The sequence below is a fragment of the Ovis canadensis genome, chromosome 6 (genome assembly GCF_042477335.2).
Source record: "Ovis canadensis isolate MfBH-ARS-UI-01 breed Bighorn chromosome 6, ARS-UI_OviCan_v2, whole genome shotgun sequence".
NCBI lineage: Eukaryota > Metazoa > Chordata > Mammalia > Artiodactyla > Bovidae > Ovis > Ovis canadensis.
This window is the reverse complement of record NC_091250.1, coordinates 126,744,734-126,766,557: the sequence shown is the minus strand read 5'-3', so window position 1 is coordinate 126,766,557 and position 21,824 is coordinate 126,744,734. Positions and strand designations below refer to the sequence as shown.

Here is a 21,824-nt window from a genome sequence, read left to right as displayed (position 1 = left end):
ATGCCCTCTTCCAGGGAATCTTTCCGATCCAGGGGTTGAACCTGGGTCTCCAGCATTGAAGGCAGGTTCTTTACCATCTGAGCCACCAGAGAAGCCCATAGAAAAACTCTGTAACATCATATTTAAAGTTATACCAGATGGCTTGGGCATATCTTCTTCTGCCTAAGTAGAAAGATCAACTTTTGTTGTATTTTTGTGTTTAGTTCTCCTAATTATACTCTCCTACCACACCTTACTGAACGAGCAGCAGATACTGTACTGCTCTGCCTCAGGACGCAATGCAGCTCTCAATCTCATACACTCCCATCTGATTCTCTGGTTGTTCCACACAGAGATATCCCTTATTCATCCAACTGGACTTTCATCTTCTCAAAAGCAAAGAACAGTATCTCCCTGGACCTATCTCCAGGGTAAAGCACTACCGCATATACAATGAATATACATTTCTTGACCTTCCTTTATTATTCTAATCCTCAAAAAAGAGCTGTAACGGTGATTTAGGGGAAAAAACATCAAGCCCCAAATAGCCAAAGCTAATTTAGTATCCACAATGGTTAAATAAAATGGAAAGGTAAATAAAAAAATACCTGGTGTAAGAATGTATCAAGTACAAGTAAAGAACTGAACACAGATAGGAAACAAAAAGGCTCATACGCACAGATAACCAGATCCCATCCTACCTTAGTTTCAGTAGGGATGATAGTTTCACAATTACCAGTGGCCCTATAACTCATCTAGTTTAAGAATCACAATTTAAGGAACACTTCATTAAATGAAAACTTGGACTTGGCCTTGTTTTTTGTATAATGTGAATAAAGCCTCCAAAGAATGTATTTTTCTGAGAGGTCCCCAGATTATCGCATCACATCGTAATAGCCTGGATATTAAAGATTAGAAAAAAATATCTTCAGTTAATTCAAGGTAGTTTATGGACATTCCCAGGAATTGCAGGGAGAACATCTATAACACCCCAAGTCTAGAGCTGGAAAAAAATTTTATATATATATATATATATATAAATAAATATATATTTATATATATATATTCAGCTAAAGAGCAGGCCAGCTCTCACAGGCTTTACAGGCTATAATAGTTTTAAAGGCATGGTGTTGATTTGTTTACAGAAAACTGATATGCCATATATAAACTAAGTAATAACCTCAGCTCCTAGTATATTTACTCTCCATTGAAAATATTCCAGTATTAATGAATAAATATACTGCAGCCTGTTTATCTGCCTGAAAATTCAAGCTTAAGGTAATTTAGAATTCATAATTTTGAGTATGACTTAGCACATTAGCAAGAGTAGCTAATAGCATTTTAAACAAAAGTATTATATTTAGCCTTAAAGAAACTAATAAAAATACATTCATTTTAAACTCAGAAATGAATATAACAATTTATATTTGTTTATAAAAAGATTTTAATCTGAAGTTTTTTTATTAAAAAAAGAGAGGGTATTTTAAATAAGGAAATGCCAATGTGAAAATTTTACATACAACTGAAATAAAACCAATGTACAAAACTATTTCTTTTCCATTTACTAAATTCAGTTACATGTCCCATTCTTGGTATAGATTAGGCCAGGTACAAGAATTAAGACTTTAGTTCTACGGTTTACTACAGTTTAGACTTAAATCAATTTGAGACTTCAGGAAATCTTAAAAGTTAAATGTTTTTAAATAATTTATTTGTTAACTAAAATGTATTAGTATAAAAATATTGTATATGATGAAAAAAGATCAGAAATGAAAGTAATGTCCCCAGATATTTAAGTGTCTAAGTATTTTCTATAATTTTAACTTTGCCAAATAGTGAGGAACTACCCAACTGTTTAAGATACCAAATGCAGCTGCTGCTTTAGTTTGTAGCTGCTGCTGTATTTCTAAGAAACTCAACTTCAAATACCTCAACCTTTTATGGAAAGACAGAAACCCTGAACAAATTTTGTATAATAAGTACCCTTAGGGTACTCAAAGAAAAAACAATATTGCTTTTAAGGCCAGGTGGGACGTCATACAGGGACCTCCACCGCCTGGGACCAATGCCCATTGCTCCCCCTGGCCCCCGAATAAAGCAAGACTCTTGTATTCTAAAAATAAAGAAGGGGGGATAAGGAAGCAAGGAGCAAAAGACATGGCCACAATAGATGAAAGAAAGCACAAGAGCTGGCTACGACGGCCTTACAGGATCTAGTTCTAGACATTTCTCTTACAGATAGGGAAAGTATGACCCAAAGAGATGAAAGCCCATAAACTGTGTCATTCAATGTCGAAAAACTCGTGAGAGAAAGATGATGATTCAGGTTTCAGATCTCCTTTTCTTCTAGGTCAGTTCACTTTCTACTATCTTTTTCTTCACCATTCTCTTCAACTTCATCCTCATATCTCGGGCTCAGGAATCCACAGGGATTGCCAATATCTCAATAATTTACCAAAAAATAAAAATAAATTATCCTTATGCATCAAAATCATTTTTCCTAAAGTGAATTTACCTTAAATCCTAAGGGCATAGATAAGAGCAGAGAAGCTGAGTGGGAGGGCTGATGGCTCTCATCCTGTGGCAGTCCCATGGGCACCTCTGCAGAGCCCAGTTTGAAAATTTCCCTTTCATTATGACCTCTATCTAGTGCAGCATTTTTCTACCCACTGAAGCCATCTTAATAACCTAATCTCTCAACATCTGCCCCCCAACCCCCATGGATCCTCACTGATATCTTTGTCTTGTTTTTCTTCCACAGTTACACATCCCGCTCACATATCCTCCTGCTTCCTCCTGGTACAACCTCTTCAAATAATTATGTCCTTTCTTGTCTAAAAACATGTCCCTTGCCACCTTCAAAATAATTACCAGTTTTTCTCTTCTAGCATACCATCTCCTAGGCATTTATGTATTTAATTGGAACACCATAACTTGAAAATGCCCACTAATATAGCCTAGAAGAAGAAGAGAGGAGAAGAGAGGAGAGCAGAAATAGATGGATTACACTGCAACATTAATAAGATAATAAATTACAAATTACATGCGATACGTACTTATTTCTAACTGGAGATCCTGGCAGGACTACTTTGGTAAATAGGTGGACTTATTTAAAACAAGTGCTAATGGCTGATTACTGAAGTTACTGCCAACCCTCCCAGTTAGAATGCTATTTTCAAATGTAATATTAATCTGTTTATACAGTCTTTACTTGTAAAATCATTTCATGTTGATAAAGTAACTAAGGATAACAGAGCTCCATTCACTGGACTCCCACAATGTCAAGTCTATGGTCATTCAAACTTGGGCTCTGTAGTAAAGAATCCTCTTTTTTGAGGACTGAGTGTTCTACTTGTCCTGCAAATTATTCTCATCACCTGGTACCCAGCATGCATTCAAATTTCATCTGCAGGAAGAGAGATAGCATTTTGTAACCATAAAGGACTTGAAGGTAATTCGATTAAGACTTGACTCTCAGATGTTTGACTCAGTTTCTTTTCTACAAGGAATTGATTATTTGAGAGAAGATAAGCGTATATAATACCAGCAACAAAATTTAGAGAAATACTATAAAATTTTTTATAAAGGTGAAAAACTGTACTAAGGGCTTTCTTAGAAGTATATCTCAAGACAAATACAGCATGATTCATGAAAAAGTTTGCCAAAAAATTCTATAAAACATTTATGAAATATACAATTAGATGTTAAACATATGATTTTATACCTAACTGCAAATGATTCTGAGAAGACATAAAATATGTTCAGTTTAAATGATTCTGAAAAGAGATAAAAGGTGTTCAGTTTGACTGATGTTTAAAGTTAGGTGCACTTGGGTATATGATTCCTTTTACCAAAAACAAATCAATTACGTTCAGGAAATGTAAAATGGTTATGAGTTACTTTCAAATTTAAAAACAAAGCACTGTAAATAGTTTAAGTGATCCTTTAAAAATAAATTGCTTTCACACTTTCTGACATATGCTTAAACAAGTATAATTGAAAAGTACATACTAAATCCTACTCACAATACAAATACTAAACCCCTAGCCAAAATCCTGATAAGTACACACTGTGCAGCCTACCTGGTCTATTCTGGATGTTCCGGCTGCAGTGCACCAACTATCTTGGAGTGAATCTGAGCCCCAAGCTGGCAACTGCAAACTAGATCTCACCTTCAATAGCATAGAAGTTTTCATCAGAAACAAGCAGTTCTCTTCCCCATACCCACCCACAAAAAAAAAAAAAAAAGGAACAAAGAATGAAAAGGAAAAAAAAAAACAATCAAAAGTTCTATCTTGCATCTTTGTTCCATCCTCTAACAGTGTTAAGGGAAAGATATTCTCATTTTAGATAATATAAGGGGACTTCATTAACTTAAAATATCAACAAAATATTAAAGGTCTGAAAAAATGTCTAATCCTCATAAATATTAGGCCACATTTAGAAAAAGTCACTAAATCAGTGAACAAATTTGAATTCAATTCAACGTAAACCACCCTAATATTATTTTGCCTCGATCAGAGCTGCACTAACTATGTTTGAATATACATACTGCTGATCATAGTTAAATTCATGAACAATTACTAAATATTTTAGTTTAGCTATATTGGAGGAGAAACTCATTTTGGTGGCCTATTAAAGATTAATAAATTAAGGCATTCACATGGAGCTGCAAATTAAAAAGCTTCAATATGAATTTAAGAAATATAGCAGGGTTTTTCTGTACTTTATGAAGCTTATTTTCTATTATGTATTTAGAGAAATTTTTTTTTAAGTCTCATTTTCTCTGTATAGGTATTTCATCCTGTGATAATTAGACACTTAAACATTAGAGCTTTCTCATTTTAATCCATGAACTTTATCATACTATTACAACTACTACCACCCAATTTCCTATATTGAAAGACTAACATTAGAAACAAGGCCATTTATACACCATTCTTACCTGTAAGGGTAAGAGTGTATTACTATTGTTGTCCGTTCTGAACACATTATCTTCAATCCAAGATTTTGGAGTCAGTGATGGAGTAGAGCGAGTGAATTTCGGTGGTGCTATGACATTACCAGAAAACGGTTTCTTCAATGGAGATATCTGATTCATAGCTCCTGGAAGCCCCATGTTTCCAGTTCTACGGTGATCTCTGCCGTGCATCGCTCCCCAGGACATACTTCCGGTGCCCCAGCCACTGCTTTGATGGTTGCTCCAAGGAGATTGTTTCAGAAGAGGCTGGGGAAAACACATCTATTTAAATTACAGGCATTTAAAGAGTTTATAATTGAAATCCAAACCTAGGCCTGAGTTAAGAATTCATATAATCTTTTAAACAATGAGTATTTAATAGACTTGAGATCTTATATATGAAAACATATTCACTTAATGCTAGGTGACTTTTCGTACTCTCATCTACATAAATTATAATGAATCAAGCAGGTATTTCACAACAATTACTAAAACAGAACCATGCAGTTACTTTTTTTCCCCTTCAAAGAGAGCCATATACATGACTGATATGAAGAAAAAACTAAAGATAAAAATTGAAATTAACTTTGAAGATCCTTAAACATATAACTTACACTATGATTTTTATGCAATCATATTCTGCTAAGCCTACCACTAGAAATAGTTTTTTATTTATTAAAATATACCAATCATATGAGTGACATATTTAGACTTTAGGTTTCTAATACAAGTTATATCACTGTAAAAGTGGTAAATAACATTTGGCTTTATTCTATTGCATGGAATAAAAATGCCTTTGGGGGATAGAGAAAATACAAGAAATATCTTTTTTTGCACTGTTTATTCAACTTTTAAAATATTTTATTCCACTTTTAATGTACTTTCTTCAAAATTTTTGTAGTTGTTATTTCACTTAACTATCCAAGAAACTGTTATTATCTGCTATTATCCATAGGTGGATACACTGAGATAACTATATACTTTGATCATTCTAGTAGAGATCTTAATAATACAAGTCTGCATTAATGTCATCCATTTTCAAAAATAAATTATACTCCAAAACAGAACCAATGACGAGAAAAGTTAAGTCATCAAAGAATGAAAAATTCTCCAAGAGGCTATAACTGTAGATTTTGAAGAGTATTAATCGCTAGCAATCATATTGTCAATCAGCTTATAATTTAATAATTTTGTGATAACAAAGTTACTGTAAGTCAAGCACTCTTAAACCTATTTTTTGGGTAAACCTGGTCTATAGTACCTGTTTAAAAATTTTTTTTAATGCTAATATAACCATGAATATATACTACCCTTTTCCCCTCTACATACTTCAAAAGCACAGCTAAGGGTCCATGGACAAATCCCTTGAGGACCTTACTTTCCTCATGGACACAGTGCTCAAACTTGTAGTGATCTAAAATTCCATTTAATAGCTGGGTGACCTTTTACACTCCATTGCAAGACCCTTCTGTTTGACAAAAAGCAGATTACAGTTAAATATGGATCTCTGTATACAGTCTTCTAATAATAGTCCATGGCCTCAAGAACACAAACATACCTATTGATAATTGCCGCCACAGGTTTCCAGCTAAAACAGAAAGACCCTGACATCCGAAAGATAGTTCTTCAAGATCAGGGAAATCATGGAAAAGTGGCATATTATTTCAAAATTACCTAATTTCAACTCTTACAGGCCACATTCTCCTTTCTCAGGGAGAAACCAGTGGAGTGATTCAACAAAAGCTGTTAACTGTTATTCTGGTTAATTTAAATAGACTGTTAACTGTTACTTGGGTTAATTTAGATAGTAGTCACCTCTTGAAAAGGTTAATCCTTAAAAACTAACCGGTCAATGGAAAAAGTTACATCAGTAAGTTAATACTTAAGGTTAAGGTCCAATTTTGCTTCTCAATCTTTAATCACTGAAGTGGCCTTAGACAGAATAACCTCTTTAATAAATGCTGACTAGATCAAACGAACAAAAAAAAAGAACAACAAAATACTCTTTCAATGTCAACTAACCAACTCAGCGGTCACTCAGACGCTGTCCTGACAGGATAAAAACACAGACCTTGAATTTCAGAAAGGACCCGGATGAATAACCTGCCTGTTATGATTTTATAGCTACACTACTCCCTTAAAATATACCCCCTTAAAATAATCTTCAAAAGAAGATTACGGCGACAAAAAAAAAAAAAAAAAAGGAAAAGTCTTCTCTTCAAGGTAACACACTAATCGCAGGCTCCTTTAGTTTTAAAACCTACAAGGTATTACCCAAACCTTGAGAGGCACAGAAAGTGAAACAACCTTGCAGCACCTATCTCAACCATCTGACAGCTCGGGGGGCCGACCCACGCGGGGAGGCAGGCAGGTCGGCGGGAGGAGAGCTGCCCGGCGGCCCCTCGCCTACGCGGGTCCCGCCGGCTTAGGCGGTGCGCCGGCCACCGCCTCGCCCGCGACGGCTCCCTCCGGCCAATTCAGGAGAAAAGAAACCCCAAAGCAAAAAGGCCTTTCCTCCCGTCCCCCCACTGGACGGCGGCGGAGGCTCACGGGCTGCCCACACGCGTCGCCTCCGGTAATCCTTCTCCAGCTCGCTTCCCACAGCCGCTCCCCCCGAGGCCGCCGCCCGAGCCCGCCGGTCCCGCGTCGCCGGCCCCTCGGTCCCCGAACCCCGGCCGCCTCCCCGCGTCTCCCGGGCTCGGGGAAGCCGACCGGCTGGTCGGCCGGCCGCCCGCCCGGCCAGAGGGCTCCGGCGGAGCCCCGGGGTACCCCGCTCCGCGGGACCTGAGGGGACGTCGCGCCCGGACACCCGCCGCCCCGGCCCGGGCGCCATTCCGCCCCGGCCCCAGCCTCCAGCGCCGCGCCGGGGCGTTCGAGGGGGCGCCCGGCCGGGGCCACTTCCAGCCGGGCCCGCCTCCGGAGCACCACGGCCCACGGTGGCCACAGCCCTCCTGCCCCTCCGGCGGCCGGTGGCCCGAGTCCCGCGGCCCTTCACCGCCCTCCGCGTCCCACTCCCTCGGGCGAGCGGCCCTGGCCGCGGCTCCTCGGGGCCGCTCGGGCCGAGCCCGGTCTCCGGCCGCCCCGCCCGCGGTCTCCCCGGCCCCGCGACGCAGCCGGGTGGCCGCCCGTCCGCCGTTACCTGGTGGTGGTTGTAGGAGTTCCTCTGCTGCAGGAAGGCGGCGGCCGCCGCCTGGTGCTGCTGCTGGAGCTGCGGGCTGACGGGCGACCTCCGGCTCTGCGGCTGCTGCGGCGCCGCGGGCGGCGGGGGCTGCTGCTGAGGTAAATTCATGGCGGGCGGCGGGGGCACGGCGGCCGCCGAGAAAGGGCCCCCGAAGCCGCCGCCGCCACCGCCGCTCGCCGGCACGCTGAGCCCCGCGCAGCCGTGCGGGGACACCGGCGAAAAGCTCGGGAAGAAGGCCGGGTTCATGGACGACGGCAGCCCGGGGTAGAAGCCGTTCTCCGAATCAGGGCTGGGCGGCGGCATGGCGCTGAGCGAGCCGCCGCCGCCGCCACCGCCACCCGGGGTGGCGGCCGACGAGCCCGGCGGCTGCGGCTGCGGCTGCGGCGGCTGCTGGGGAGGCGGCGGCGGCGGCGGCTGCTGGGGCGGCGGCGGCGGCTGGGACTGGGGCGGCGGCGACGCGGTCTGCACGGACCAGGGGGTGCCGAAGCCGGGCAGCGGCGGCGGCGACGCGGAGCCGCCTCCCCCTCCGCCTCCGGGGGGCCCCCCGCCCCCGCTGCCGCCGCCGCCGCCGCCGCCCGGGTGCGGAAGGTCTGGGCTCTGCAGGCTGCTGAAGGCGCCCGCGCCGAGCGCCCCGCCGGGCAGGAGGTTACTGGGACTGTTGAGCAGAGGGTGGTTGGGAGACTCCATGGAGCCCGGCGCGGGGTTCACCGGCGGCGTCGAGGGGGCCAAGCCCGCATTGGGGGGCTCGGCGGCGCTGCCCTCGCCCGCGGCCGGGGTCTTGCGAGGGCTGCCCGCGCCTCCGTGGCGGCGCCGCGGGGCTGCGGGCGGCGAAGGCTGGAGCTGCGGGAGCGGGGGCAGGTCGGCCGGGCGCTGCCGCGGGGCGAAGTCCTGCGGCGGGAGGTGCTGCGGGTGCGGGAGGCTGAACTGCGGCGGCGGCGGCTGCTGGCGCTGGACGGTCGGCGCCGGCTGGAGGAGCTGGCCGGGCGGCGGCGGCGGCGGCGGGCTGAACCGGCCCGGGCAGTGGAGCGACGGAGGCAGCGGCTTCGAGTCCGGAGGGTGGGGAAGATGGGGAGGGCTGAACTCTTTCCTCTTCTGGCTGCTCAGCTGCTGCTGCTGCCGCTTACTGAAGTCCTGCGGGGAGGAGGTGCGGCGGCAGCAGCAGCAGGAGGCGGAGGAGGAGGAGGGGTGGTGCAGACTCGGTTTGAAGTCCTGGGAGGGGAGGAGGTGGGTCACACCCGCGTTCGTGCCGCCGCCGGGGTGGTGGTTGGGGAGTTTCTCCGTGGCCGCCGCCCCCGAGAGCGGCCGCGCCGGCTGCTGTGTCAGCCCCAGCAGCAGCTCATCCTGCATGGTCTGCTGATGCGCCAGGAACGGGGAGGAAGAGGAAGCAGCGGCGGCAGCAGCCGAGCGGTCCGCGCCGCCGCAGCCGAGGGGGATCGACAAGGGGGAGGAGGCCTCCGAGAAGCCGGTGACAGGCAACGGCGGCGGCGAGAGCGGGCCGAAGGGCGTGGCGGAGGGCAGCGGGGCGGCGGGTCCCGCGGCGGAGGGACAGTACGCCCCGCCACTGAACAGGGACCCGGGGCTGTTGCTTCGGAGAGGGGCGGTGTGCAGCACCCCAAAGCCGAAGTCCCTCATTTATCAGGCCGGCGGCCGCGGGAGGAGACGCGCCCCGTCCGCCGCCGCCGCCCTGCCTAAGAAGCCGCCGGATCTGAGGTGGAGCGGCCGTGGTGGAAGGAGGTGGGGCGGGGGGAGTCAGTGAAAGAGGGACACCGTGACTGAGCCAGGGGGCACCGACTTCGGCCCCCGCCACCCCTCGCGGCGCTCACCGCCACCTCCCGAGACCGGCTCGGGCTCCGCCGCCGCGGCCGCCGCGGCCGCCGCCGCCCAGGCCGCTTAAGAAGCCCGGAACGTGCGTCAGCGCCACCTCACAATCACGCCGCCCCCCGCGGTGCGTCCCGGCACGCGCGTGCCAGCGGCCGCCGCGCCCCCTGCTGCCCCGCCCCCCGCCACCCCGCCTCTCATGAATATACAGATGAGGGTCGGGGACGCGCTCGCGTTCTCGGGAGGGCGGCGGCGAGCGCGGGCGCGAGAGCGAGTGCCGCGTCTCGTCAGGCTACCCCCGCGTCCGGGAAAAGGAGCGGTCGGTTGGACCGGCGGGCGGCCGGCGACGCCTGAGCGCTCGGCGCGCGCTCACGGGAGCACGCGCGCGCGCGGCTCGGACGGTTCCTGGGCAACCGCCCCTCCGGGCGCGGGGTCTTGGCCGAGTCTGCGGCAGGTCGCGCGCGCCACCTGCCCTCTGCCCGCGTCTCTCTCCGGGCCCCTCCCTGGGTCACGGGAGCCCCGGGCCGCCGGGATAGGGGTCCGCCCTAGGCGGCGCTGGCCCACGGGGGAAACTGAGGCCCGGGAGTGGCTCTCCGCGTCAGCGGCCGCGCGGGAACCCCAGCGCCTCTCGTCCCCACCCCGGAGCTTGGCGCGGGAGGCCTCTGGCCGGCTGGAGTGTGCAGGACTCGGCCGCCTCGCCCTGGAAAGCGCCTTTTCGCGCGGGTTTCCGTGTTTGTTTTTTTTTAAGCCTCTCGCGCCGCGTGCTGTCATCCGCCCTCCCGCCACCTCGGGGAAGTGTTCCCTGTCGCGGAAACACGAAGCCCCGGCCGCGTCCCGAACGTTTTTACTTCAGTGGTGACGAACAAAAGTCCCCGCAAACCCCGCGGCCCCGCGCGGCGGTTTACACGCAGACGCGCACACGACGGACCCCGCGGCGAGCTCCCGGGGAAAGCCTGGCCCGCTCCCCGGCCCTCCCGGTCGGGAAAGCGCGGCCAGCGCGGGGCCGGCGGACCGCGGGGTGGGCAACTCCCCCTCAGCCGCGCTAGTTCGGGCATCCCCGCCCCTTCCCCCGGGAGACTTAGCTGTTTCCAAAGCTTTATGAATTTTCAAGGGAGGAAAGACTTCTTGACAACAGGGAGGAAAAGGAGATTCTGACTCAGCAACAGACTTGTTGAGACTTGCAAAACGGAAGAGGAGAGCTTTCCATGGTAGAGCTCTTGTTGGAAGCGACAGAAGAGGCCCCCAACCTGTGTATTTCCTCAAGAAACATTTAACATAGAGAACTAGATAGATAGATAGAAGGAGATATGTATATGAGGGTCTAGATAAAGGAACAGCAGAGTGATCCATGCTAGTAAGCTACTGAATTTTATGTTCCTCTTTTGCCATTTTAACTTTTCTTGGCTTTCAGAGAAAAACTACTGAAAGAACTCTAGAAAATAGACTAACAGACTAATAATCTCAAAAGCAATAGAAATGGGTTTAGAGTCTATCTGGTTTGGGTTTACAACTGAACTAAGATTAAATATTTCGTGTTGTTAATTAGCACACTATTACTGCTGTAGGCAAGAGTACATTTTTATGAGTCCTCATTCTCTATTAGTTAAATTTCATTCCCACTTTTGTTACCTCAGTGTTTCAAATTTATACAAATCAAAATAAATACAGTAGAGAGAAAAACATTCCATGGGGAAAATACATTCTACGTATAACGTTTATGTTTTCCTGTCTAATGAACTAAGTTTGACATTGCCTTCAAATAAGGAGAAAGTACTTTTTAAAAACAACTCATAAATGGTTTAGAAATCAGTGGATGTATAGAAAATTGGTTTGAATTAGTAATCTCAAAACCATTTTAACAGTCAAGCAAAATATAAAACCAGAGGATTCCTTTTTTACTCTAAATTAGCAATGTCTGGAAAATAACCTGAGCTCCTCAGAATTAAAAATACAAATAGCTATTTTCACACGTGTTGACATATCTGTTAATACTAACCCATTTGGCAAGGAAAGTGTTCAGCAACTGAGGCATATAAAAATCTTGAAATGAACAAATCTTTTTCTTTTTTTTTCCTAAGTAAAGTTATATTTGACTGGACTCATCTGAGGATCCAAGACAAATCTTGAAAAGGTAGGCAGTAAAATTAGCTCAATCATCCATTAAAATTGCAGTTAGTGCATTGTAGAGAAAGAGAGCATACATTTAAAAGCTAAATGGTGTCATTCTGGGGTAAAGTTTGAACAAAAACAAGATTTCTTAGTGTGCTGAGACTAGTTTCGGTTTAGAACCTTCCGAGCTCTCCAAAATGGAAAAATGCCGTTGAGTTTGGTATTATGTAATAAGGTCAAAGTTCATATTAAGTGCACTGAATTGTGAAGCCCCACTGCCATGCCCTCTGCTCACCACAGTAACAGATCCGATTGTGTCCTGAGGGCCTCAAGTTATATTCTGAAAGCTAGAACTTTCAAGCTGACGAGTGTTCCATCATTGAAAATACTTTTCCTACAGTGCAGGTAGAGCTGCGTGGGAGGAAAGAGGTTGGGAACCCCTAGCCCAGGAGTCCCCAGCCTCCAGGATCTAATGCCTAATGATCTGAGGTAAAACTGATGTTAATAATGGAAGTAAAGTGCACAATAAATGTAATATGCTTAAATCATCCTGAAACCATTCCCCCACCCCATCCATGAGAAAATTGTCTTCCGCGAAACTGGTCCCTGGTGCCAAAAACATTGCGGACTGCTGCTCTAGCAAGTCCAAATCCAAGACCTTATGAGTCTATATCCTAATCGTTTTTACATGAAAATTTTATTAATTGCATGACCAGTAACTCAGTCCCTGACTTGAATTCGACAGTCCCTTGTTCATTTCCAGCCACTGGTGTGGGCCAGTGGTTTTAAAAATATTTTGCTACAACCCAGGACACACATATACACACATGCACCTGAGATAAAGCTTTTATTAAGCAATTTTACCTCAATACATGAAACAAACTCTTTTAAAATTTTACTTTTTAAAATCACTAGTCAGTTCAGTCGCTCGGTCATGTCTGACTCTGCCATCTCATAGACTGCAGCATGCCAGGCTTCTCTATCACCAACTCCCAGAGCTTGCTCAAACTCATGTCCATGGAGTCGGTGATGCCATCCAGCCATCTCATCCTCTGTCATCCCCTTCTCCTCCTGCCTACAATCTTTCCCAGCATCAGGGTCTTTTCTGAGTCAATTCTTCGCATTAGGTGGCCAAAGTATTGGAGCTTTAGCTTCATCGTCACTCCTTCCAATGAATATTCAGGACTGGTTTCCTTTAGGATGGACTGGGTTAATCTCCTTGCTGTCCAAGAGACTCAAGGGTCTTCTCCAACTCCACAGTTCAAAAGCATCAATTCTTCAGTGATCAGCTTACTTTATGGTCCAGCTCTCACACCCATACATGACTACTGGAAAAACCATAGCTTTGACTAGACAGACTTTTCTACTTTTTAAAATGCTGTAGATTGGTCGTAGCTTTTCTTCCAAGGAGTAAGCGTCTTTTAATTTCATGGCTGCAGTCACCATCTGCAGTGATTTTGGAGCCCAAGAAAAAAATCTCTCACTGTTTGCATTGTTTCCTCATCTTTTTGCCATGAAGTGATGGGACTGGATGCCATGATCTTAGTTTTCTGAATGTTGAGTTTTAATCCAACTTTTTCACTCTCCTCTTTCACTTTCATCAAGAGGCTCATTAGTTCCTCTTTGCTTTTGCCATAAGGGTGGTGTCATCTACATATCAGAAGTTATGGATATGTCTCCCGGCAATCTTGATTCCAGCTTGTGCTTCATCCAGCCTGGCATTTCGCCTGATGTTCTCTTCATGTAAGTTAAATAAGCAGGATGATTTCAAATCTCTAATTTTAGACTCATGATTAGGTCATGAGCTGAAACTGAAGAACACTGTCCTAGAAGACCATTTCTCACTTTCTCTGTCTTAAAGCCTCCTTACACCTCCTGTCCTCACTCTTAGTTGCTCACTTGGCTTCCTATTTCACTGAGAAGATAGAAGCAGTTATAAGTGAGCTTCCCCAGATCCTCACAGCTCCCCTTTCCATTCTCTGCATCTGTCCCCCATATACCTCACCTTCCCCTCCTGGTACATGGAGGGCGTGTCCTCACTGCATTTCCAGTCTAAGGCCTGCCCCTCACTGGTGGACCACATCCTTCCCATGCTTGCTCAGGACACAGCTTCCTAGACATCCCAAATTTAACATGCCCCAAGTTGAACTCCCGACTTCCTTATTGGACTGCAAGGAAATCAAACCACCATCCTAAAGGAAATCAGTCCTGAATATTCATTGGAAGGACTTATGCTGAAGCTGAAGCTCCAATACTTGGGCCCCCTGATGGGAAGAGCCCGTTCATTGAAAGAGACCCTGACCCTGGAAAACACTGAAGGCAGGAGAAGCAGGGAGCAGCAGAGAATGAGTTGGTTAGATAACATCACTGACTTAATGGACATCGATGTCCATTAAGTCAATGGACATCGATGTCCATTAATGGGCAAACTCTAAGAGATAGAGTAGAGGGGAGCCTGGCGTGCTGCAGTACATGGGGTTGCAAAGAGTCAGATAGAAGTTAACAACTGAACAATAACCTCATTAATCCCCATCTGGGTAAATAGCCCTCCACTGTTGTAGCTACTTAGGCCAAAAACTTTGCGGTCCTTCTTGACTTTTTTTTTAACAGGATATCCAAGACATCATTTCATGCTGCATGTCCTACCTTTAAGTTATACCCACAATCCAAGCACTTCTCACCACTCCCACCTCAAGCAACATGGCCCAGGCCACCATGCTTTCTCCTCTGGATCGTTGCTCTCAAATCCTAACCAGTTACCCAGCTTTGGCTCTTGTCTACAATCTAATCTCCATGAGGCAGCCAGAATGCTACTTTCAGACAGATGACATCAGCTCCTCTGGTGAAATACTTATTTAACTGAAAGTCAGAACGTTTTCAATAACTGAAAAGTTCTCCGTCATGGCCTCCTGCCCTCACTAATCCTTCTGACAACTTCTACCCTACAGTGTAATGCTTATTTCTTTACCACACCAAGCCAAGTTATCCTCAGGGCCTTAGCTCTTGCCATTCCCACTGCCTGGAATACTTGTCCCCTCAATACCAGCAGGGCTCACTCTGTCACTTTTTTTTTCTTTTTTAATCTCTCTCTCTCTACTTGGAGGTGTGTGCTCAAGCTCATTTTCTCAGTGCTATCTGTCTTCCCTGCCTGCTGTTGTAAAACAGCAACCCCCTCCCTCCATTCCAGCCTCCTCTCCCCCAGGGGTGCTCAGTCACTCAGTCATGTCTGATTCTTTGCAGCCTCATGGACTGTAGCCTGCCAGACCCTCCTGTCCATGGAATTTTCCAGGCAAGAATACTGGAATGGGTTGCCATTCCCTTCTCTGGGGGATCTTCCTGACCCAGGGATTGAACCTGCATCTCTTGTGTCTCCTGCAATGGCAGGCGGATTCTTGACCACTGCGCCACCTGCAAAGTCCCCCTTCTCCCTCGCAGGTGATTTGATTTTTCTCCATGGAGCCCTCCCCACGTTAATCTGTCCTCCCCAATTTTCAGAAGGCGCCTTGTTTTGTTCACCATTGCATCCTCAGCACCTGGAACAATTCTGGCACATAGTAGGCACCCAAGTGTTGTCAAATGCATGCACTGCAGGAAGGAATCGTGAATCAACAAATAGTTTTAGGAACTAATAGCTATAAACATACTGTAGTAATATGAGAGTCCCTTTATCAGTTGCTGGTTGGCAAGAGCTGCCCAAACACCACCCCAACGCTCCGAGGAATTATAAGCAAGGCAAGATAGCTCCAGGCATTGACAGAATGTGAGCAAAGACAGACAGGGCAACTTCTAATTTTAACATCAGGGGTTAGATAATCTGGACTCCAAGGGGCAAGACTTCTGTCTTAGGAACCTAGAGAAGGACTCAGGCTCCAGGGACTGGGTTACTGAGGAAAGAGAAGAAAACACAGGGATTCGGTACAGGAACTTGAAGAAAAACAGGGAATGATGACTCCAGCTCACAGAAACAGAGAACAAGTTTAAGCAACAGGGCAATGAGACAGAGATGATACTGAACTTTGATTCAGATGCTAGGCCTTGACTATGGCTATCCCTGCTGCCCAGCCTGTGAATGTGACCCCACAGCGTGGGAAAGGATTAGTCAACAGATGGGAGCACATTAGTCTTGGCTATGGGGTGGGGGTGGGAGGGAATAGAAATTAAGGTCCACACGGATGCTGTCCACCTTCAGGGTGCTTTATCTAGATGACATCCCACGGTAACACCATCTTCAGGTTGTTTCATATTTCTAGTTCTGCTTCTTTCATCCTATCCTCCATCTTCCTTTCTTTTTACAGATCTCTCTTATCTTACAGTCCTTCGCTTATAATCTTGGTCCTCTTCTCTACTTCTACATCTTCTTTCTAGGTGACTTTACCATGATCATTTTTTAAAACATCATCTATCTCAGACCCAGGAATTCTGTGTGTCCATAACTGAATTAGTGGTAAAGAACCTGCCTGCCTATGCAGGAGACACAAGAGAGGAGGGTTTGATCCCTGGCTTGGGAAGATCCCCTGGAGGAGGGGGAATGGCAACCCACTCCAGTACTCTTGCCTGGGAAGTTTCATGGACGGAGGAGTGTGGCGGGCTACAGTCCATAGGGTCACAAAGGGTTGGACATGAGTGAAGCGACTTAGCATGCATGCATTCTTGAACTTACTGTCTCCCTCCTCTTTTGCTCCCCATCTGACTGATTGCATCATCACACAACTAGGTTTTCGAACTGGAAACTTGAGTTGCCCTCTTCTCTGTCTCTCCCCCTCCAAAAACAATTGGTAGCTATTGTATGTCAATTCTACTGTAGAATCAAAGGCAGACCCCTTAGCCTTTTCCCCATTCATGTTTTAGCTCTGAATCTTTCTTCTGTCCTGCAATAACCTCTTTGCTGACTTCCCTACAGTTCCTCTTCTGATTCTTTCCCCTCTAATAGTCCCCAAAGCAACTATGATCCTGTTACACTGTCCTTGTCAATAACCACTCCCTAACTTCCACAGTATCAAGTCCAAACTTGCTAGCAGACAGGCCCCTTCAGGACTTACTTGCAACTTGCCACTTTGCCTTGATCACCTGTCACTCTCCATCCTACCAGATTTGCTGAATCAGCCATGTCATTTCATAACTCTGGGCCTTTGCACACGATGCTTCTAGTTCCTGGAGTGCCTCTTTTCATCACCTAATGCTTCCTTTCCTTCCAGCCCAAATGCCACAGTCTTTTTTGATTCCCCCTGGTACAGTGAGCTGAGACCTGTTCTACACTCTGAACATTGTTGTAATAATTTTTTTATTGTTATGTGTCACATGGTCATAATTATTAATATGCTTCCTTGACTATCTGCCCTTTTAGACTGCGAGTTGCTTTATAGGTCATGGTTCTGCCACAGTACCTGGAGCATGGTTCCCAATAACTTTTTATTGATTATTAATTACACAGTTAATGCTGTAGAATGGAAAGATGAAAAGAAGGAAAGGAAGGCGGGAGTGGTGGAGGGAGGGGGAGGAAGGAAAAGAAGGAGGAAAATGTTTCTGGAGCACATTAAAAAGGAGATGTGCCATTATCTAGAGAATGGTATCATTAAGCTAACAGGTTTCCCTGGTGACTCAGCTGGTAAAGAACCCACCTACAATGCAGGAGATCCCGGTTTGATTCCTGGCTTGGGAAGATCCCCTAGAGAAGGGATAGGCTACCCAACTCCAGTATTCATGTGCTTCCCTGGTGGCTCAGACAGTCAAGAATCCCCCTGCAATGTGGGAGACCCCAGTTTGATCCCTGGGTTGAGAAGACCCCCTGGAGGAGGGAATGGCCACCTATTCCAGTATTCTTGCCTGGAGAATCCCCATGGACAGAGAAGCCTGGTGGGCTACAGTCCATGGGATTGCAAAGAGTCGGACATGAATGAGCAACTAAGCACAGCATAGTGGCATTAAGAGTTATGTTTGCTGAAGGAAAAAGTAAATACATAAATAATAAGAAAATCCTACTCACTTTCCCTGCATTTTCTTTGATGACACTAAACTGAAAGATCTATTTTTCTATTGCAGTTTTCACTCTGCTCACTATGCCCTCAAGGGTGAACTCATTCATGTACAAAGGTGAATATCTAGACTCTTCCACTGCTGATAAAGCATAGCCCCCAAACACAATAAAAGGTTTTCCAGGAGGCGTTCCCCTTTGTGAAGCCTGGGAGATTTGTTTTTCAAGTCCAGGGGTCCCACCTAGAGAAGAAAACTTCAACCTCTAATTCATGCCACGGTGCTCCTGAACACTTCAGTAGACTGTTTCATTGGTCTCACCTTCTGTCTTTAGGCCTAGTCAATTTGACTAGATTATAGTCAGTTTGACTAGACTAGATATAGTTCAACATTCAGAAAATTAATCATGGCATCTGGTCCCATCACTTCATGGCAAAAAGATGGGGAAAAAATGGAAACAATGACAGACTTTATTTTTGGGGCTCCAAAATCACTGCAGATGGTGACTGCAGCCATGAAATTAAAAGATGCTTACTCCTTGGAAGGAAAGCCAACCTAGACAGCATATTAAAAAACAGAGACATTTCTTTGCCAACAAAGGTCCGTCTAGTCAAAGCTATGGTTTTTCCAGTAGTCATGTATGGATGTGAGAGTTGGACTATAAAGAAAGCTGAGTGCTGAAGAACTGATGTTTTTGAACTGTGGTGTTGGAGAAGACTCTTGAGAGTCCCTTGGACAGCAAGGAGATCCAGCCAGTCTGTCCTAAAGGAAATCAGATCTGAATCTTCATCGGAAGGACTGATGTTGAAGCTGAAACTCCAATACTTTGGCCACCTAATGCTAAGAACTGACTCATTTGAAAATACCCTGATCCTGGGAAAGATAGATGGTGGGAGGAGAAGGGGATAATAAAGGATGAGATGGTTGGGTGGCATCACCAACTCAATGGACATGAGTTTGAGTAAACTCTGGGAGTTGGTTATGGACAGCGAGGCCTGCAGGTGTGCTGCAGTCCATGGGGTCACAAAGAGTCAGACACGACTGAGTGACTGAACTGAACTGAACTGATATCTGGTCAATTTGACCAGATTATAGATCGTTGGAGGCAGTGGCCTTCTATGTTTATTTTCCTAGTTCTTGTTGATTCATTTATGTATCCACTATTGAGTGCCTGCTATGTGCCAGCCACTACCAGGCACTGGGGATACAACCAGCAACAAAACAGAAGGCACATGCATTATTCTGGGCAGTCAGAGATACTGTAAATCAATGTTTACTGTTGATACTAGCTACCATAATTCGTAGCTCTAATTATCTTGACAAATTTTTAAACAGTGAGATTCGAGGCTGAAACTGACCTACTAAATTGGAGTCCTGCAAGCTACAACATAGACTTGCTAGGCTGGTCATGGGTGGAGCAAAGGCATGCATGTAGAATATTGAGGTAAGGCAACTTCGGCAAGGAGGTAGAAGAAACCACACACTGAAACACATTGTAATCCTGGCTTGTAATGAGATTTCCATTTGTTATCTCCCACGTGCATGCATGCTAAGTGGCTTCAGTTGTGTCTGATTGTTTGCAACCCCATGGACTATAGCCTACTAGGCTCCTCTGTCCATGGGATTCTCCAGGCAAGAATACTGGAGTGGGTTGCTATGCCCTCCTCCAAGGGATCTTCCTTACCCAGGGATCAAACCCAGGTCTGTCTTCTGCATTAGCAAGTGGGTTCTTTACCACTAGCACCACCTATGGAAGCCCCATTACCCGCCGCCCCCATACTTGTCAGAATATATTTTGTGAGTAGATAAAGCAAAAGCAAATGATATTCCTATTTTACGCCTGGAAAACCAAAGCCTGGAAACAAAATAATTTGCCTAGGTAGTTTGCATAGCTGGACTGAGTGCCCCCCCTTCCTATTTCTCAGTCTCCTGCTCTGCTACTTGGGCATCAGGCTGCCACCCAAAATATGCAGCATGTTAGCACAAAACAGTCACGGTGACAAGCCCTATAAACATTGATGGCTATGCCACCAAAGGATACAGAATGGAGAAGACAACCCTTGAAGCCTTCCCAGTAACTCCAGACTGAATGAGTAACAGTTGAGAGCAGTGACCTCAGAGTGAGAGCTTCCTGTTTTCAAAATTCAGAAATAATTCTCAAATGTGCTTACTCATTTTTCTATTAGAAGAATGAGGTATGATAATGTATATTGTATATACTGCATTTAATTCTTTTTTTTTAATTCACATTCTCTAAAGCTTAACTCTTTCTATCGATAAATTATTCTATTCAGAGAAAAGTCAAGATGCATTCCAAAAACTGGAAAAGGTAAGGAGACTAAATTCTTCCTATATTTGAAAGGAAGAAAGAACTAGATGTTAAATATTAAACATCTTCATTGACTATTTAATCACTAAGGAAAACCAGTGATGTAAACAAAACAAACTTTGACTTTATGGGAAAAACTGAATTCCATTACCAGTTCTGACACCTGAAGGGTGGAGTGTGTTAACATAGTCAGGCTATCATTTGTCAGTCTGTTTTCTCCTCTGATAGATAACATAGGGAACTATTCCCCCAAAATACCTTATGCCATGAGACCACTGGTCTTGAAATTAGGATAGTCAGACCATGTCAATCCAATAAAAATATAATGAGACCTACATATGAAGCAACATTGAAAGAGGAAAAAGAAGTGGGTGAAGTTAACTTGAGTAGTATATTTCCTTTAATTCAATGTAGGCAAAGTCAGTTCAGTCCCTCAGTCGTGTCCGACTCTTTGCGACCCCATGGACTTCAGCACACGAGGCCTCCCTGACCATCACCAACTCCCAGAGTCCACTCAAACTCATGTCCATTGAATCAGTGATGCCATCCAACCATCTCGTCCTCTGTCACCCCTTCTCCTCCTGCCTTCAATCTTTACCAGCATCAGGGTCTTTTCCAATGAGTCAGCTCTTCACATAAGGTGACCAAACTATTGGAGTTTCAGCTTCAGCATCATTCCTTCCAATGAACACCCAGGACTGATTTCCTATAGGATGGATTGGTTGGATCTCCTTGCTGTCCAAGGGACTCTCAAGAGTCTGCTCCAACATCACAGTTCAAAAGCATCAGTTCTTCAGCGCTCAGCTTTCGTTATAGTCCAACTCTCACATCCATACTTGACCACTGGAAAAACCATAGCCTTGACTAGACAGACCTTTGTTGACAAAGTAATGTCTCTACCTTTTAATATGCTATCTAGGTTGGTCATAACTTTCCTTCCAAGGAGTAAGCGTCTTTTAATTTCATGGCTGCAGTCACCATCTGCAGTGATTTTGGAGCCCAGAAAAATAAAGTCAGCCACTGTTTCCACTGTTTCCCCATCTATCTGCCATGAATTGATAGGACCGGATGCCATGATCTTCGTTTTCTGAATGTTGAGCTTTAAGCCAACTTTTTCCCTCTCCTCTTTCACTTTCATCAAGAGGCTCTTTAGTTCTTCTTCTCTTTCTGCCATAAGGGTAGTGTCATCTGCATATCTGAGGTTATTGATATTTCTCCCAGAAATCTTGATTCCAGTTTGTGCTTCTTCCAGCCCAGCGTTTCTCATGATGTACTCTGGATATAAGTTAAATAAGCAGGGTGACACTATACAGCCTTGACATACTCCTTTTCCTATTTGGACCCAGTCTATTGTTCCATGTCCAGTTCTAACTGTTGCTTCCTGACCTGAATACAGGTTTCTCCAGAGGCAGGTCAGGTGGTCTGATATTCCCATTTCTTTCAGAATTTTCCACAGTTTATTGTGATCCACACAGTCA

The 21,824-nt window shown here is 45.7% G+C and overlaps 1 protein-coding gene across 9 annotated transcripts in view; it reads right to left on the bottom strand.

Moving 5' to 3' along the window:
- CPEB2 (cytoplasmic polyadenylation element binding protein 2) overlaps window positions 1–10,763 on the bottom strand; it is a 74,558-nt gene extending 63,795 nt beyond the window's left edge. For 3 of the 9 annotated variants that reach the window (XM_069594704.1, XM_069594705.1, XM_069594706.1), the window contains exons 1-3: window positions 8,079–10,763; window positions 4,925–5,206; window positions 4,062–4,151 (exon numbers count right to left, since the gene is read on the bottom strand). In XM_069594704.1, coding sequence (XP_069450805.1) covers window positions 4,062–4,151; window positions 4,925–5,206; window positions 8,079–9,752 — 2,046 coding nt within the window. In that variant the 5' untranslated portion in view covers window positions 9,753–10,763. Of the gene's footprint in view, window positions 1–4,061; window positions 4,152–4,924; window positions 5,207–6,497; window positions 6,665–8,078 lie in introns of those variants that run through there. The other 6 variants (XM_069594707.1, XM_069594708.1, XM_069594709.1 and 3 more) reach the window with 4 other exon arrangements.
- Window positions 10,764–21,824: the final 11,061 nt, after the last annotated feature.